Genomic DNA, 18,611 nt, shown 5'->3' with positions numbered 1-18,611 from the left:
CCACGTGCCTAGAGCCTGTGCTCCGAAACAAGAGGAGCCACTGCAATGAGAAGTCTGCGCACCTCAACAAAGAGTAGCCCCACTCTCTGCAAAAAAAAAAGAAAAAAAGAAAGCCCATGTGCAGCAAGGAAGACCCAGCGCAGCCCCAAAAAATAAATAAAATTTTTTTTTTAAAAGTCAGGGGGATGTAATGTATAACATAGTAACTATAATTAATAATATTGTGTTGCATATTTGAAAGTTGCTAAGATAGTAGGTCTTAAAAGTTCTTAGCACAAAAAAAATTTTTTGCAACTATGTATGATGGTGAATATTAAGTAGATATTGTAGTGATCATTTTACAATATACACAAGTATTGAATCATTATGTTATACACCTGAAATTAATATCATGTTTTGTTATTGATTGTACTATACCTCCATAAAGAAAAATCATTCTGGGAAAAAAGGCAATTGTAACTACAGGAATGACATAAAAGTTAATTAGGGTTAAGAACTAACAGCACAAGCAGACATACCCAGAACTGAGCCCAGGATCTTCCTAATAGTATTTGCGTGGGCCACAATTTCACTTCCTCACCCACACCTTTTGCTCCTCAGATTTTCATAATCCAGGTAAGGCCAATAGTTCCCTTAGACTCCAACAGCAAGTCACTAATGGTTGTACCAAGAATCTGTATACAGTTGACCCTTGAACATTATGGGTTTGAACTACGTGGGTCCGCTTATATGTGGATTTTTTTCGGTAGTCAATACTACAGTACCACTCGATCCATGGTAGGTTGAATTCAGATTGCAAAACTGCAGTTATGGAGGAACCGTGGCCAAGAGAGCCAACTATAAGTTACATGCAGATTTTCAACTGCTTGGAGGGTCAGCACCCCTAACCTCTACTTTGTTCAAGGGTTTCCTGTATTTTTCTTTTTGGAGACCACAAGGTACATAAGAGCCTCTAATCTTCTTTGTGTATTCTCAGTCACTAACTAGTTCTTAGACATAATATTCTTAAATTTTATTATTGGCCTCTAAAAATGTTCTGTGTGTCATTGCATTTTAACTGTTCAGTCAAGGTGATGGGCTATTCAGAATCATCCACACGCTAATCAGGGGCCCACAGGTGCTTACAATGAGGTTAGAAATTGTTTGTGGCATCAGACACTGAGAATTACAGGTCAGGAGGTAGAACTGTATTAGAAAGAGTAAGGGCTTTGGAGTCAGAGAGAACTCTCTGAATCTTACTTAGTTCTACCACTCACTGATGAGGAATTTAACGTCTCTCAGCTTCTTTCCTAACAAGCAAAGTGCAGTCAATAATTACCACTCTAGGACTTCCCTGGTGGCGCAGTGGTTGAGAGTCCGCCTGCCGATGCAGGGGACACGGGTTCGTGCCCTGGTCCGGGAAGATCCCACATGCCGCGGAGCGGCTGGGCCCGTGAGCCATGGCCGCTAGGCCTGCGCGTCCGGAGCCTGTGCTCCGCGATGGGAGGGGCCACAGCAGTGAGAGGCCCGCATACCGCAAAAAAAAAAAAAAAAAAAAAAAAAAAGAATAATTACCACTCTACCCTCCAGCCCTCCAACCCCTGCGCTCCATTGCACAGGATTGTTGTGTTAATTAAATGAGACCAGGCATAGAAAACACATGATATTCATGCCAGTGAAGCACAAAGTTTCAGAGCTATAAAAAGCTACCATTATTGTTTTTTAATTAATTAATTAGTTTTTATTTTTGGCTGTGTTGGGTCATCACTGCTGTGAGTGGGCTTTCTCTAGCTGTGGTGAGCGGGGGTTACTCTTCGTTGTGGTGTGCGGGCTTCTCATTGTTGTGACTTCTCTTGTTGTGAAGCATGGGCTCTAGGTGTGTGGTTTTCAGTAGTTGTGGCACGTGGGCTCAGTACTTGTGGCTTGTGGGCTCTAGAGCGCAGGCTCAGTAGTTGTGGTGCACGGGCTTAGTTGCTCCGTGGCATGTGGGATCTTCCCGGACCAGGGCTCGAACCCGTGTCCCTTGCATTGGCAGGCAGATTCTTAACCACTGCACCACCAGGAAAGCCCCCATTATTTTCTTTAGTAAGGATCTTTGACCCGGCTTACCAAAATTGCCACAAATCACTCATTTACAATTCAGAGGAAAGAAAGCAACCTACAAGAGTGCTTGCTATCAAGGCTTTTATTTGAGGACTAAATTGAAAAACAGAATGCAGTATATCTGGGAATGTCAAAATGAGCCTTCTTTAACAACTGATTTGGAGCTGGCACAGCACTTAGTCCAGAATTATCAACAAGGAGAAAGGAGTTAAGAGAACCACAAAATAAAATCACAGGATTTAGAAAGCAGGCAATCCTGATTTTCAGGAAAACTAAGAAAGCCCAAGTACTATACACTCTGGCCTGGGATGCAGAATGAGGCTAGCTTGGGGGTTGGGACATAAACAGGACCGAGATGCTGTTAGATTGTGGGGAAAGAGGGAATGTCATCCCTCTGTTATTAAAGCAGAGCTCAGATACCAGGAAAGTTCTTTACCTGAAGGTCCAGGGTAGGGAGGGAGAGGGGAGCAGTTCAGGAGACCTGGTATCCACCTCTCTCTTGTGTGCAGAGCTAAAATGAAGTCGCTTGCAGCTGCTGTTTGAAGATAATGTAGAAGCAACCAGGACTTCATAACGTAAAATCTTGGAAAAAGAGAGAACTGCAGGGAGAGGTAAGATAACAGTCTGCCGCTGCATTTTCCCTCAGAGCAGTTAACCATTCTGAGTGTGGAGCAAAAATCTAAGAAGGCAAGAGAAGGGCTTGGGCAGAGGGCCTCTAATAAAAGGCAGAGAAACTTCTCAGGGAGGAAGAAATGAAACGCAGAGGCTTGAAAGGTGAAGGTCTCAGTAAGAAGGAAGTATGTGTCCAACACCCAGCCCTTAAGACATTTGCCAAATTTTCAAATTGAACAAGGCAGGAAGCTAGGAAGCCAAGCAGAAGGGCTCTGAAGAACAGAATCAAGTTTGTGTCAGTCTTGTACTACTGAGGAGACAAGGGGAGAAATCAAGACTCACCTTGGGATGAGCCCAGTCAACTCCCCAGATTCTGCTGGAACCCTGGAAGGCTATATATACTTTTGGATATGTTAGGTTTGAGGTGCCTGTGTTAGTTTCCCAATCCCGTTGCGAATTACCACAAACTTTATTATCTTGCAGGTCTGGGGGTCAGAAGTCTGAAATGGGTCTCAGTGGGCGAAAATCAAGGTGCTGGAAGGGATAGTTCCTTCTGAGATTCAAAAGGGTAATCCATTCCTTGTCTCTTCTAGCTTCAAGAGGCTGCCAGAATTCTTGGCTGTGCCCACATCACTCCAGTCTCTGCTTCCATTGCTACATTGCCTTCTTCTCTGACTCATCAAGCCCACCTGAATAATCCAGTATAAACTCTCCATATCAACATCCTTAACTTCATCACAGTTGTAAAGTCACTTTTATGATAGGTTCCAGGGATTAAGGCATGGACCTATCTGGAGGAGGCCCTTATTCAGCCAACCACAATGTCTGGGTGGGGTGTTGGGGGGACCCAAGTAAAGATGTCTAAAAGGCAGTTGAGTATAAGGCTTTTGAGCTCAAGGGTATTTGGACTACAGATATAGCTATGAAGTCACTGGCATGTGTGTGCTAAAGTCATGGGTGACTTGGATATTGCCAAGGGGACAAAATGTAAAGAAAGGCATAACTTTGGGGAACACTAATAGTATATAAGTGAAACTGAGGGAGGTCATCAGATCCCTTAAATCATAACTTGCTTGATAAATAATAACTTGTAACCTGTCTTCAATCAAGCTTGCCTCAATTGTTCTTGCAGATTGCATACCTTCAAGCTTCATGTAGCTCAGACAATATATCACAAGACTCCTTAAATCACCTCCTAGAGATAACACCTCTGATATATAAGTCACTATAGTAACAGCTGCTCACATTGTTTTTCAGGAACACGGAGTTTGTCTTGCCCAGATCAAACCAGTTGAGACCATGCACTGGGTGACATCAGAAGGCCAAACACTTCACCCTCAGATCATGTAAATGCCACCATTTTCTGAACATGCATCCCATGAAGAAGCATGTAACTCAGATATGCCTGTACAGAACCCTAATTACTGTACATTTTTCTTACCTTTAATCATCTTTCCGCACACCTCAGACCACCCTGCTTCCTTATGCTGTAAGTCGCCTGAGCCCCTCACCTTCATGAAAGTGGATTTAAGATTTGTTCTCCCGTCTCCTCGCTTGGCTGCCGTGTGTATAAATCGTTTCTCTGCTGCAAACCTTGGCGTCTCAGCATTTGGCTTGCTGCGAGTTGGGCAAATGAACCTGGTTTGATAACATAAGGAGTGGGTGTATCAGCTAGGATTAGAATCAGCTGCATGGAACAGAAACAAACGACAATGGCTTAAATAAGAAAGACGTTTGGGGGGGGGGGAAAGACGTTTATTAAATTGTTAAAGAAATCTGGGCTAGTATGGCAGCTTCACCAGATCACCTATACACCAGTTCCACCTATCTTTCTGCTCTGCCATTCTCAGGTGCATAGCTCCATCCTCAATGGTGCAAGCCAATATGACTGCCAGAGGAGTTTTGCAACCCCATCCAGGTTCTAGGCAGGAAGAAAAGGGACGAAAGGGCAGTTTTCCTAGCTGAGTCTGCTCTTCCCAGAAGTCCCACATGACTCACTTTCACTTGACTCACTGATCACACCTAGGGAAGTTGGACAGTGTAGTCTTTTATAGGTCCATTACCACCCTAAAAAAATAAAAATAAAAATAACCAAGGTTCTGTTACTAGAAGTGAAGAGGAAAGTGGATATTAAGGAGGCAAAAAGTCTCTTCCAGAGTGGACAAAAAGAAACCTACAAATGAGGTTAAGAAGGAATGTTCAGTGAAATAGGAGAGGAACCAAAAGTAGGGAGCTTGTGGCTTTGTCCTGAAGGGCAGTTCCCGGTCTTCCAATGAATTCAAAAAGAAGGTGGATTTAGATATGGCACCTGCTGTGACGAAGGCCAAAGAAAAGCATTTCCACTTTCAAGGTATTCTGCTAGAGAACCTGCTTGGGTAGAGGGGGCAACTGCTCCCCCTGAGAGGATCCATTAGAAAATCACATACTGGGCTTCCCTGCTGGCACAGTGGTTGATAATCTGCCTGCCAATGCAGGGGACGTGGGTTCGAGCCCTGGTCCGGGAAGAGCCCACATGCTGCAGAGCAACTAAGCCCATGAGCCACAACTACTGAGCCTGTGCTCTAGATCCTGCGAGCCACAACTGCTGAGCCCGCGTGCCTAGAGCCTGTGCTCTGCAACAAGAGAAGCCACTGCAATGAGAAGCCCGTGCACCTCAACAGAGTAGCCCCCACTCGCCACAACTAGAGAAAGCCTGTGAGCAGCAACGAAGACTTAACGTAGCCAAAAATAAAATAAATAAATAATTTTTTTTAAAAATCACATACCTTTCCTGAATTTTTCATATTTACTAATATAGGGCTTAGTTGTGACCTGCTTGATTAACTTTAGGGTGGAAAATAGAAGAAAGCTATCAAAATCTTCAGGCATGATAGCTACAAAAAGAATCTGGCATATATTACAGCCTACATTTTATTTTATTATGCTAAAAAAAGAGTACTCAAGACCTTGATTTATGATACAAAAGGCCCTTCTTCATTACCTATCTTGAGAGATAGGTTGAGAAGTGGTGAAAACGGTGGGCCTTTCCTGTCTTTTCCCACTAAGCATTGATTCTTCTTTTTTTTTGAAAGCAAAATATTTTTATTCCATATTCTGGAGTTAAGAAACAGCTTTTGGTGTTGTTTTTCTCTCACATTCCACTACTTATCCTTAATAGAGTCTCCATAGTCCCACTCGCATTGAAAAAGCAGTTAGCTCATCATCTCTCTGTGGTGATAAGGAAAAGAGGAGTATGGACAGCAAAATCTATTAGTAATTCTTAAATCTTACTGTATGCAGATTAAAAAATTTTTTTGAAGTATAATTGACCTACAACACTGTGTTAGTTCCAGGTGCACAACATAGTGATTTGATTATTTCTATACATTACTAAATGATCACCATGATAAGTCTAGTTACCATCTGCCACCATACAAAGATATTACATTATACTGACTATATCCCCATGCTGTTCATTTCCCTGTGGCTCATTTATTTTGTAGTTGGAAGTCTGTACCTCTTAATCTCCCTCACTTATTTCACTCATCCCACACCCCACTTCTGACAACCACCTGTTCTCTGTATTTATGATGTTTCTGTTTTACTATGTTTGTCCATTTGTTTTGTTTTTTAGACTTCACATATAAGTTAAATCATATGGTATGTGTCTTCCTCTGACATTTCACTTAGCATAATACCCTCTAGGCCTATTCATATTGTCACAAATAGCAAGATTTCACCTTTTTTATGGCTGAGTAACAGTCCATTGTGTAGCTATAGCACATCGTCTCTATCCATTCATCTACTTATGGACACTTAGGTTGCTTCCATATGTTGGCTACTGTAAATAATGCTTCAGTGAATATAGGGGTGCATATATTTTTTCAAATTAGCATTTCTGTTTTCTTCAGAAAAATATCCAGAAGTGGAATTGCTGGGTCATATGGTAGTTCCATTTTATAATATTTTGAGGAAACTCCATACTGTTTTTCATAGGGGCTGCACCAGCTTACACTCCCACTAACAACACACACGTTCCCTTTTCTCCACATCCTTCCCCAACACTTGTTATTTCTTGTCTTTTTGATAATAGCCATTCTGACAGGTGTGAGGTGTTATCTCATTGTGGTTTTGATTTGCATTTATGTGATGATTAGTGATGTTGAGCATCTTTTTATGCACCTGTTGCCCATCTGTAAGTCTTCTTTGGAAACATGCTTATTCAAGTCCTTTGCCCATTTTTCAATCAAGTTGGGTTTTTTGGGGGTTTTTTTATGTTGAGTTGTATAAGTTATTTGTATATTTTGGATATTAACATCTTATCAGATATATCCTTTGCAAATACCTTCTCCCATTCAGTAGGTAAACTTTTCGTTTTGTTAACAGTCTCCTTTGCTGTGCAAAAGCTTTTTAGTTTGATGTTGTCCCACTTGCTTACTTTTGTTTTTGTTGCCTTTGCCTTAAGATACAGTTCCAAAAGAATATTGTTAAAACTGATGTCAAAGAGCATACTGCTTAGGTTTTCTTCTAGGAGTTTTATGGTTTCAGGTCTTACATTTAAGTCTTTAATCCACTTTGAGTTTATTTTTGTGTATAGTGTGAGAAAGTAATCCAATTTGGTTCTTTTACATGTAGTTGTCCAGTTTTCCCAATGCCACTTATTGAAGAGGCTGTCTTTTCCCCATTGCAAATTCTTGCCTCCTTTGTTTTAGATTAATTGCCCATATAAGTGTGGGTTCATTTCTGGACTCTCTATTCTGTTCCATTGATCAATGGGTCTGTTTTTGTGCCAGGACCATACTGTTTCAATGACTGTAGCTCTGTAATATTGAAACCAGGGAGTGTGATACCTCCAGCTTTGTTCTTTCTCAAGGTTGTTTTGAGAAAGACAAAACAACTTGGGGTCTTTTAGGTTTTCATACAAATTTTAGAATTTGTTCTAGTTCTGTGAAAAATGCCATTGGTATTTTGATAGGGATTGTATTGACTCTCTAGATTGCCTTGGGTAGTATGGTCATGTTAACAATATTTATTCTTCCAATCCATGAGCACAGTATATATTTGTGTTGTCTTCAATTTTTTTCATCAATGTCTTACAGTTTTCCAAGTACAGATCTTTTACCTCCTTGGTCAGATTTATTCCTAGGTATTTTATTCTTTTTGATGCAATTGTAAGTAGGACTGTTTTCTTATTTTTTCCTTCTACCAGTTCATTGTTAGTGTATAGCAACGCAACAGATTTCTGTATATTAATTTTGTATCCTGCAACTTTACTTAATTCATTTATTAATTCTAACAGTTTTTTGGTGAAATCTTTAGGATTTTCTAGATATAGTATCATCTGCAAATAGTTTTACTTCTTTCCTTACAATTTGGATGCCTTTTATTTCTTTTACTTATCTTGAGTGTTGTGGCTAGGACTTCCAATACTATTAAATAGAAATGGTGAAAGCGGGCATCCTTGTCTTGTTCCTGAATTTAGAGGATAGGCTTTTAGCTTTTCAGTATTGTGATGTTAGGTGTGGGTCTGTCATAAATGGCCTTTATTTTGTTGAGGTATGTTCCCTCTATACCCACTTAGATGAGTTTTTATCATGAATGGATGTTTAATTTTGACATCTATTGAGAGGATCATGTGATTTTTATTCTCCATTTTGTTAATGTGGTGTATCCCATTGATTTATTTGCATATATTGAACTAACCTCGCATCCCTGTAATAAGTCCCACTTGATCATTGTATATGATCATTTTAGTGTATTGTTGAATTCAGTGTGCTAATATTTTGTTGAGGAGTTTTGCATCTATGTTCATCCATGATATTGACCTGTAATTTTTTTTTTTTTTTTTTTTTAACAGCTTTGTCTGGTTTTGGTATCATGGTGATGCTGGTCTCATTGAATGAGTTTGGAAGCATTTCTTCCTCTTCAATTTTCCAGAATAGTTTGAGAAGGATGAATTAACTCTTCTTTAAGTGTTTGGTATTAGTCACCTGTAAAGCCATCTGGTCCTGGACTTCTGGTCATTAGGAGTTTTTTTGTTTTTCTTTTTTAAATTACTGATTCAGTTTCATTACTGGTAATTGGTCTGTTCATATTTTCTACTTCCTCCTGACTTGGTCTTGGGAGTTTGTATATTTCTAGGAATTTATCCATTTCTTCTCAGTTGTCCATTTTATTGGTGTATAGTTGTTCATGGTAATCTCTTATGACCCTTTATATTTCTGTGGTGTCAGTTGAAAGAGGCTTCTCGTTCATTCTTGATTTTACTTGGGCCCTCTCTCTTTTTTACTGGATGAGTCTGGCTAAAGGTTTATCAGTTTTGTTTATCTTTTCAAAGAACCAACTCTTAGTTTCTTTCTTTCTTCCTCTCTTTCTGTCTGTCTCCATTTCATTATATCTACTCTGATCTTTATTACTTCTTTCCTTCTACTAACTTTGGGTTTTGTTTGTTCTCCTTTTTCTGGTTCTTTTAGATGTAAATTTAGGTTATTTATTTGTAAGCATTGGTTCTTTAAATATCTTTTTTCCCTTTAACATTATTACGTGCATACCAAAAAATTAAGTCTCCTAACCTAGTCTGATTCAGGAGGCTCCTAAGTTAAAAATCTTTCTCATAGATCTCTTCCCAGTCTCTAACCTGCATACACAGCATACAGTGTTTGTTTGACTACCATAGTGATATTTTCTTATATCACACATGCCCCACCCAAGAATTATATGAGGTGCTGGTTTCCAGAACCAACATCCTTTAGCCCTATAACTACTGAATATTGCTCAAGACAAGTTAGCAACCATTGTGAGGTAAGAAGCTTACAGGTGGACTCTGCTTCACCTGGATTAAGACTACAGATAAATTTTTCTGGGACAGGGAATAGTGGTGGGCTGGAGCCAGCCTCCTAAACATTTCCTACTCTAAACTGCCTCCACTGCATGTATTTCCATATTGATATGTCTCCTTTCTTGAGATTACCCTCAAAGGTTCAGGACAAGTTGGCTAGGGCTGACATAATCCTAGTAAATACAGTATTAAAAAAACTGTCTTTGTTAGGTTACTGGAAAAGTTAGACATATTTAGACTATGAGTCTATGAAAATTAGGTGCCCATTTAACCTTTTGACCAAATGTCTCAAAAAAGCTCTCAAAGTAAATGGCAGTGAAGGTTGTACTTCATTGATTCTTGGTCCTGGTTACTAATAGAGAATGAGACATCACCTAATGAGTGAGTTATTAGAATTATGGACCTGAGTCATGGATATAAATCTCTAATCCCAGGCACTTCTCTCCCACTAAATCACTTCAGTTAAAAAAGTCATCCCAGTAAGCGTCCTCTCCCTTCCATGCAATCTGCCCAACTGCTAATTTGACAAATTGCCCTGTCCAACCAGTTCAAAATTAGCTAACATTTAAGGATTTACTGAGTGCAAGGCAACACGCCAAGCACATTTCACCTGTGTATGCCTCACAATAACCCTAAGGACTAATATAATTAAGGTCAGTTTGCAGATGAGGAAACTTAAGGCACAGAAGAGCTACTGTGTCTAAGCTTCTGTTAAGTAGCATCAGCAGAGAAGTCAGACCCTTAGGCTGTCTTCTTCCAACATTAACCAGTAAAAAGAACAAGAAATTCTTGTCTTACAGACAATACGGTATGTCCCAACTTATACCATAGGCAGGTGACTCAGAAATCTATAGATTTCCCCTATCATCCCAAACTGGAAAGATTTGTCATCTCTTGATCCAGACGTATTACCCCTGCCTGATTCAGGTAGGTATCCTGAATTTCATTAAACTTATAAACTGAGTAAGAAAAGCCATAATTTCCAGAACTTAGGCAGTGAACTTGTTCTGTTGGAGTGTAGCTCCCAATGCAAAGTTCCTGCACTGAAATGAAAGCAAGCATTTATCTCTTTCATTTTCTATGGGAGAGAGAGGCAGAGGACAAGTGGGTTGGGAATGGGTATTAGATTGATCATGCTGGGGCGTCCGTAACATCTTGAGCTACGTTTCGATGTAATTGAACATTCTGAATCATATCTGAATTAAGAACAACATTGTTGAAGGTAGGGACAAAAGGTTTTATGATGCCTAGAACTTCACAGAAAGAAGTTCTGTTAAGTTCAAAGGTTTTGACAAAAACCTTCCTTGTATTCAGGAAGTAGAAAATTCCTATCTGAAATGGGAGGCAAGGCCATCTGCTGTGAGAGCAGGGGAGACCAGTGACATAAACTTGAGGAGCATGTTGACCTTCTAAATTAATCACGAGGAAAACAGGGAGAGAATAAATATATAAAAGGACAATTGCACAGGGTTTCTGCTGATTCAGTTGAATCTAAGATAAGTTTACAGGGGTGCAATCAATAGAAGTGTGTGATTTTCCCAAACAGTACCCAGATCAGGTGTGGAAATGGAGAATGCAGATCTGGAAGATACCAAGACCACAAAGTCTCTGCTGTGGACAGTGTGAAGAACATGCAGGCTCCACTTGTGAGGGCTGCATTAGTGCAGAGGCCTGGAGAAAGCCCTGCCTTTAGCAACAAAAGGAGGTGTGGCAGTTATATAAAGAGGCTAATAGGGACTTCCCTGGTGGCGCAGTGGCTAAGAATCTGCCTGCCAATGAGGCGACACAGGCTCGAGCCCTGGTCCGGGAAGATCCCACATGCCGCGGAGCAACTAAGCCCGTGCGCCACAACTACTGAGCCTACGCTCTAGAGCCCGCAAGCCACAACTACTGACCTCACAAGCCACAACTACTGAAGTCTGTGTGCCTAGAGCCCGGGCTCCGCAACAAGTGAAGCCACCGCAATGAAAAGCCCGCCTATCGCAATGAAAAGTAGTCCCACTCACCACAACTAGAGAAAGCCTGAGGGCAGCAAATGAAGACCCAATGTAGCCAAAAATAAATAAATTTTTTTTTAAAAAGAGGCTAATAGAGATGACTCACTTAATATGAAGTTTCGTAACCATGAAAAGGCAGTGTCAGTACATGTGATACTGCCAAGGTAATGTACCTGTATGACCTTTGGCAGTAACAACCTGAGCCTATTTACTTAGCTATAAAACAAGGACAATTCTTGTTCCATATACCTTATGAGTTAGTGAGGATGAAATGAAATGTGAATATACCTTATAACTATAAAGCAGTTTAGTGATGGGACTAGAATTTGGGTAAAATGTCATGCTGATTTGGATTACTAACAGACAGTTACAGCTATACGTGTATAAAGGTTTTATGATGCCTATGTATTTTATTCCATGAGTATGTGAAATTAATTTAAATGAGGGAGGTAATAAAAATTAAGAGCAGTCTAGGGTGTCAAATGTCCTACAGTCATCAGAGCCATTTGAGAAAAGAAAGCTAGACACAACAATTATTAGGTAACTGCTAACCTAATTTTCCACTATGTGACTTTCAAGAAATTTGATGAGGATATAAAATAAACAAATTATTTTAGTGCTTACCAGTTTAAGAGCTTTCAGATGCCACTCAGTGAACGCTCAACAGCAGTCTTATGAGGTACAGGTTATTCCTATTCTCCAGATTGCAGAAAAAAAAGTAACTGCAAAGCTCTAAACCAGGGGCCGAGAACTTCTGTGAGCACCAGTCACTATTTTAGGCTTTGTGGGCCATACAGTCTCTGTTGCAACTACTCAATTCTGATGCTGTAGCACAAAAGCAGCCCTAGATAAGACATAAATGAATAAATGTGGCCATGTTCCAATAAAGTTTTATTTACAAGAACTTTGGGACAATGGGCTGCTTACTAACCCCTACTCTAAACACGTATTTTCGAATCCCAAAACCCAGCATTCTTTGTTACACCACAAATAAAATTAACTAGTCCAATGGTTGTTTTTCAAAGGACACTTCCAGCTATAGACACATATTTAATGGCACCATTGTGAACACAGGCACATTTCTAATGAATAAAGAAAGAGCAAAAAGGAAGCAGCCCATTACTATGTCTGGTAAAACGGGGTTAGACTAAGACCAAACTGTGGTCAAAGTATCTTGGTGGTGGTTTCAGCTATGTCACTCAGCTAGTTTTTTCCAGTGTAAACAATGTTTTTTTTTTTTAACTTCTTTAATCTTTCTTAGTATACATTTTAAAAATATCTTTATTGGAGTATAATTGCTTTACATTGTTGTGTTAGTTTCTGCTGTATAACAAAGTGTATCAGCTATATACATATATCCCCATATCCCCTCCCTCTTGCGTCTCCCTCCCACCCTCCCTATCCCACCCCTCTAGGTGGTCACAAAGCACCAAGCTGGTCTCCCTGTGCTATGCGGCTGCTTCCCATTAGCTATCTCCCCATTAGTGTAGACAATCTTTATTGGCAGATGTTGAGTGCAAGAAAAATGGTAACAAATCCAGAGGGATGGAAAAGGAGGCAGGGCATGTTCCCCTCCCGAGGACTTTGTAACCAGGTCACTGGAGCAAGAGCACCTGATTATGGCCACTTTGGGTCCAGAACCCCTCAAGTAAGCTCCCAGGCTGGAAGGCTCCTCACATGTGGGAAAGGAGCAACACTCTGGAAAGGGTATGGGCTATGTCCCAGGCTACTTGCCTCCTACCCACAGCATACCTCAGCCCCTCAAGAGGAAGGCGTCACAGCTCACTGTAGGGGTGTTTCAGGACTGAGTTACTAATAGGTGTTACTAACCCTATCCCTCTCCAAACCCAGGTATCTGCCATATGCCTCAGTTCCCCTGCTCTGTGATTTGCTAGGTTGGACTACCAGGTCCTGTTAGTGGTCCAGCTTAACTGAGTAGTAGTTCCCATAGTTCCCTGAGTCTAAATAAGGTTAATTTCACCTCTCATCTGTGTAACAGTGCAGCTGGATTCTAAGAATCTCTAAGATCTCTCCCAGTTCCAATACTGAGACCTCTAGTGACTAAAATAGACAATTTTAGTTCATATAGGCCATCAGCCTTGCCTGTATGAACTGTACCTTAATAGCCACTCTTACTCTGTGATCAGCAATCTTACTTGGTATCTCAAAGTACTCTAATATGAAGCGCCAAAAGACCTCATCACTAGAAATGAAGTTAAGTTGTAGCTAAGTTGATTTTGGTTTACTCTTGTGTGACCTTGACTGATATGAAATAGCTTTAGCTTAGTCAACTGGGGAGGGCGAGCCACTGGTAAGGCTTCTTCATAGACAGCATGTGAATTTCATCACACCCTTTCCAATTTACAACAATCTTTAGGGGTTAAAGCGAAAATGTACAATATAATGTCTATAAAGAAACTGAAGAGGGACTTCCCTGGTGGCACAGTGGTTAAGAATCTGCGTGCCAATGCAGGGGACATGGGTTTGAACCTTGGTCTGAGAAGATCCCACATGCCACGGAGTAACTAAGCCCATGCACCACAACTACTGAGCCTGAGCTCTAGAGCCCACGAGCCACAACTACTGAAGCCCGTGCTCCATAAGAAGAGAACCCACCACAATGAGAAGCCCACGCACCGCAATGAAGAGTAGCCCCCGCTCACCACAACTAGAGAATGCCCGGGCACAGCAATGAAAACACAGAGCAAGCAAAAATAAATTAATTTTAAAAAAAATTAAAAAAGAAACTGAAAAGCTTGAGGAAAAGGATGACAAAAAGGTATATCCTTACATACCATGAGAATAACACCTAACTAAAATAAATTGCCAACTTATGAATGGAATATGTAGAATGTATGGTAAAATTATAAAGGTGAGCATATCAGATTTAGAGACAGGAATTGGAATCAGTGTTCAAGGGCACTTAGTGTACTTCTAAGAATCCTAGATTAGGAAAACAAAGAGTTCAGAGGAAGCACTTTTGTTATAGACCACACATGGTTCTAGTTCTAGACCTGTGCTGTTAACACTCTCACCATCTGTGGCTACACAAACCTAAACTCATTAAAGTTGAATAAAATTAAAAATTCAGTTCTGTAACCACACTACCCAAATTCCATTAACTACACCTGGTTGGTGGCTAACTGGACAGCACATATTCAGTCTGTCATCACAGAAAGTGGTATTGGATAGTGCTATTCTAGACAAAATCCAGAATATAGGGGGCACCTGGAAGAAACACTTCTTAAATACACCTGGCTCTCACTTTTGATATTACTCACCAAACCACCTATGAAGAGACACTAGGAATGAAGACATGTGGGTTATACAGTGCTAGCTTTTTTGAGTTTCTTTATTTCTAAGAGAGCACACACTCCTTACAGCTAGGAATGTCCCTTCTTTTGAATTAACTTAGGAACTTATAAATCACTAGAGGCACTTATTGAGTACAACTGGCCTAGAAAGCAGCAGGGACTCAGCAATTCTCTGCCAGCATAGGCCTTAGTTGACTTGCGAAACACAGAAATAAATCAGTTCCCTGGTCTCCATGTCTTCCCATATTGGTACAGAACTCTCTCAGAAGCTAATTGCTACACCGTCTCTGGATACCACCTGAATTATAGCAGGCTTTCTTTTGCTTCCCCAAACTGTTTCTGCACGTTTCCAGACTGACTGCTTTCTCACATTTCTCCAATGACTGAAAATAAGATTCACAAGTTACAAAGTGCTTTGTCAGGCCTTACAGGCCTACCTACTTATCCCCATCACTGTTGATAAGGCTTCTTCTTGGTTTCCTCACTGTCACACAAAGAGATGGCTCTCACCACTGGCATAGACTTACTTACCCCACCGAGAATTTCTCTCAGCATTCTTTACGGCTTAGTTCAAGCTCAGCATTCCATAAAATTTCTAGGGACTACTCTAAACATGTACAGCACAAACTGTGTATGAAATAATTTAGTACATATACTACAACCATGTACTGTACATACCACAAAACTATAGCCAGAAACACATTCTTCTTTCTACATTTGGCATAAATGCTGCAGTGCTCATTCTGGCCAAAGACACCAGGTGGATTACTGAAGTGTTCTAGGGCAGGCTGTCCTAGAAGACCAAGTAAACACAATCTAGTACTATGACTAGTAACAATACTGCGTATTTTGAGGTATTATATTTTTTAACTATCTTGGTATGTCATTAAATCAAGCACATTAGAAAAATCTTGATCTGTGACTTTGTTTTTAATTCTCAAGCCTTATGATCAGATAATTTACAAATCTGTGCTAATGATATAGCTCCTCTCCCTTATTAACCCTTCTGAGTTGGCAAAAGCCATCATTACCAATCACACATCTACAGTAGCTCTATAGTTGTTTCTGAATACCTGTTTAAAAGACAATCCTGAATTATAACTTAGTCTGACTTTGTAAAGAATTCATAAGCAAGTTTCCCAACCTATCATGTCACAGTGAATTTTAAAAGCATCTGATCTTAAAGATCATCTATAAAATGTGAGAAGTACTAAATATTATTTATCTGATGCTATACATAAACCACACTAGAATGCCCTTCATTAAGTAAAACGCAGTATTTTAGATGGAGAATTTTAATTAAATTGGCATATTTAAGACCAAAAAGATAAAGTGGACATTGTCAGTGTATCTTCAGCCCTTGCCTTAACAGGTGAACGAACACAACTTGAAACACAGGTGAATCTTGCTGGTCTATAAGACAGTGAAGGGCGCTTCTCAATATTTAAATATATTAATATAACCAGTTATAGAAATCTAAATATAAAACAAACCAATCTCCTATAGGGTTTGAGAAGGCATTCACCACATCCCTGAAAAGTTTAACATTCCTTATTCAAGTTTAATCATCTCTTTAGAAGGGGAAAACAGTGATAGTACTTGCTGAACCAGAATTACTATCAAAATTCAAAAAGCTGACCATATTCATTTAGCCACAAGCCAATCTTATTTAAATCAGGGCAGAAATATTACATCAGCTATTCATGACCTGAATTCTAGTGTATGAGATCAATTTAAATATGGTACACATAAAAAGTCATGAGACATTTGTTTCACAATAAATAAGGCAGTGGCCAACTATTACTCATTAGTCGCTTTTTTGAGATAAGCTATCAAGTCTGCCCTTTCTCCCTTCTTCTTAATGCCAGCGAAGATCATTTTTGTTCCAGGGATGTACTTCTTGGGATTCTCCAAATACTCCATCAGCGTCTCCTCTCCCCAGGTGATGCCTAAACAAGGAGGGATGTATTGTTAAGTACGTCACACTCCTGAAAAAGTGTTTACCAAAGGTTACATTCATGCAATTTGTGCTGTGTTAGTTAACAATGGCCCCTCTCTTACCTTTGTTCTTGTTGGCATCTGTGTAAGAGAATCCAACAGCCTGACCTGTCTTTCGCCCAAACAGACCATGGAGATTTGGCCCAGTCTTGTGCTTGCCTCCCTTTTCCACAGTATGGCACTGGGCACACTTCTGAACAAAAATCTTCTTGCCCTTCTCAACATCACCCATTTTTAAATCTAAAAATGAAAGATTCAATTAATTTTTTCTCTAAGTAAAAAAAGTGTAAACCAATGATCAACTCCAGCCACTAAGTCACTGCAAATTTATGACATTATATACCAGGTTAAATTTTGTTTTACGTAGTTCACTTGCAAAAGATTCTTTAATACAAAAAACACTATCTGGAAGAACTTCCTTAAAAACATGTAACACGTCTCTGTGTGTGTGTCAACTAAAAATTGGCACTTGACATCTGCCTCTACAAGCATTAAGGCACAAGCCACTGCACCTGCTGACCTTCAACACATCCTGAAAAGTTCAGGGTAGAGATCAGAAATAAGGCACTCTGTGGTCTGGGAAAAACTGGCAAAACAGACCTTTAGATAAATAACCCCTGGTTGGGGAACCAGGATCCCACAAGCACATGCTGGGGCCGAGAAAAAAAAAAAAAGGAAATGCTGTCTCCCAGTCTCTAGTCCCCATTTTGCCCCAAATAGAACTTACAACTTTTACGTCGTGCATTTTTTTCCAGTTGACATAAGTGATGAAAGCAAATTAGGAACCTACTTCAAAACCATTTCAAAAGATGACATCAAGGTCACAAAGTCACAAATCTGATAAAGCTGAACTGTGAATATATTAAACCCAAACCACCAAAATTCCAACTTTTAAGGCGGTCTAATTATTCATACTACAATTTAAAGCCACCTCTCTCTGAAAATAAGGCAAAATACATTTTTACAAAAAGGGAGATAATGGTTGATTCAGCTTGCTCAGGTCCCTCTAAAATGCCCAGTTGTGGGTGGGAGGCCAGCAGCAGGCGTTTGAAATTTCCCCGGGAATGCCCATTCTCCAGCTCTGGGATCCCAGGGGGAGACCACGAGGTAATCCATGCAAGCCAGTTTCAAGGAGACTGTGATGAAACCTACCTCTCCGAGGTGCCTGAGCAGATTAAGGGGGGAAGCGACAGGTGGCCAAGAAAAATAATGACTTATTGGAAGAGCAGCAGCTTTTGCTCTCTTGGAAAGAGGACGTGAAGCGCTGCGCATCGTCCTCCGACTCCCGCCCCCACTTCGGAGAAAATCTTGTCTATCATTGCCATAGCCCCGCAATCCCGACAACGGAGAGCCCGCGTCTCGGAAGAAACCGCGAACAAGCCGCCTCCGAGCTTTCAGGACCTTGACCGAGACCAAGCCACGACCTAGTTAGGGTCCCGCCCCACCTCACGCCGTAGCCCGCCGGGCTGGGCCCAGTCCGGGACCCCTCACTTCCTGTCCCCCACCCGGCCCCGCTCACGGGCCTCAGTCCACCCGCGTGCCCCCCACGCAGGCGCGCGCCCTCATGGCTCGTTTTCTCGCCTGCCGTGGCCTCCGCGCCCCGCGCCCACCGTTCTTTCTCCGTGTACGACTAAGCCGTTCCCGCTCAGAAGCAGAACGTCCCGCTCTCTAATCCCAAGGACACGCCGGTTCGCGTCTATGTAAGGGTGATAATGCAACCAAACTGGCTCCGCCCTCTGCCCTCCTGACGTGCGGCCCGGCGAACTGATACGTAGTGACGTCGCCGCGCCC

General features: G+C 40.9%; 1 protein-coding gene across 4 annotated transcripts; it reads right to left on the bottom strand.

Moving 5' to 3' along the window:
• Positions 1-15,733: 15,733 nt before the first annotated feature.
• Positions 15,734-18,552, bottom strand: CYCS (cytochrome c, somatic). 4 transcript variants are annotated; one of them, XM_067042453.1, is made up of 4 exons: positions 18,431-18,552; positions 17,973-18,221; positions 16,884-17,060; positions 15,734-16,771 (listed from the first exon to the last, which is right to left on the bottom strand). In XM_067042453.1, exons 3-4 carry the CDS (start codon positions 17,050-17,052, stop codon positions 16,623-16,625), a joined length of 318 nt encoding a protein of 105 aa, XP_066898554.1. In that variant the 5' UTR covers positions 17,053-17,060; positions 17,973-18,221; positions 18,431-18,552; the 3' UTR covers positions 15,734-16,622. The 4 variants fall into 4 exon arrangements, with proteins under 4 accessions (XP_066898554.1, XP_066898556.1, XP_066898555.1 ...); XM_067042455.1 differs by lacking the exon at positions 17,973-18,221 and adding an exon at positions 17,548-17,606; XM_067042454.1 differs by lacking the exon at positions 17,973-18,221 and having other exon boundaries at positions 18,402-18,552.
• Positions 18,553-18,611: the final 59 nt, after the last annotated feature.

The sequence above is a fragment of the Kogia breviceps genome, chromosome 9 (assembly GCF_026419965.1).
Source record: "Kogia breviceps isolate mKogBre1 chromosome 9, mKogBre1 haplotype 1, whole genome shotgun sequence".
Taxonomy (NCBI): domain Eukaryota; kingdom Metazoa; phylum Chordata; class Mammalia; order Artiodactyla; family Physeteridae; genus Kogia; species Kogia breviceps.
This window is presented reverse-complemented; position numbering and strand designations above follow the sequence as displayed.

What these genes read in the sequence shown, in the direction of transcription:
- CYCS (XM_067042454.1), bottom strand. Translation starts at nt 17,052, where the DNA reads ATGGGTGATGTTGAGAAGGGCAAGAAGATTTTTGTTCAGAAGTGTGCC. An exon ending in AGATGCCAACAAGAACAAAG is followed by an intron (nt 16,772 to 16,883) that starts GTAAGAGAGGGG and finishes CTCCTTGTTTAG; the next exon opens with GCATCACCTGGGGAGAGGAG.